This window comes from Pygoscelis adeliae, unplaced genomic scaffold, assembly GCF_000699105.1.
Source record: "Pygoscelis adeliae isolate BGI_AS28 unplaced genomic scaffold, ASM69910v1 Scaffold284, whole genome shotgun sequence".
Classification (NCBI taxonomy): domain Eukaryota; kingdom Metazoa; phylum Chordata; class Aves; order Sphenisciformes; family Spheniscidae; genus Pygoscelis; species Pygoscelis adeliae.
The window spans coordinates 146,131-146,349 of NW_008824671.1; the positions used below are offsets into that span (position 1 = coordinate 146,131).

At 67.1% G+C, this 219-nt stretch overlaps 1 protein-coding gene across 1 annotated transcript in view; it reads left to right on the plus strand.

Moving 5' to 3' along the window:
- The window catches only part of LOC103916068 (mucosa-associated lymphoid tissue lymphoma translocation protein 1 homolog), a 3,720-nt gene that overhangs the window by 1,090 nt on the left and 2,411 nt on the right, over window positions 1-219 (plus strand). The window contains 1 exon segment of the mRNA XM_009323011.1: window positions 45-188. Within this exon segment, the coding sequence (XP_009321286.1) occupies window positions 45-188 (144 nt within the window).

A 219-nucleotide genomic window follows, 5' to 3' on the forward strand; every position in this document is an offset into this window, starting at 1 on the left:
ACGGGGTTCTCAGCCAGCCCAGGCTGGTCTCTCCTTTCCTGCAGTCCAGGACATGATCCGCATCACGGTGCAGCCGGAGTCGCAGGTGGTGATGGAGGGGACACGGGTGTCCCTGACCTGCTGGGCAACGGGCCCGCTGGGGCTCGCGTACCAGTGGTTCTGCGGGAAGTGCGAGGTGAGGTCCTGCTGTGCCACGTTGAGCAGGGCCCCTGGGCCCCA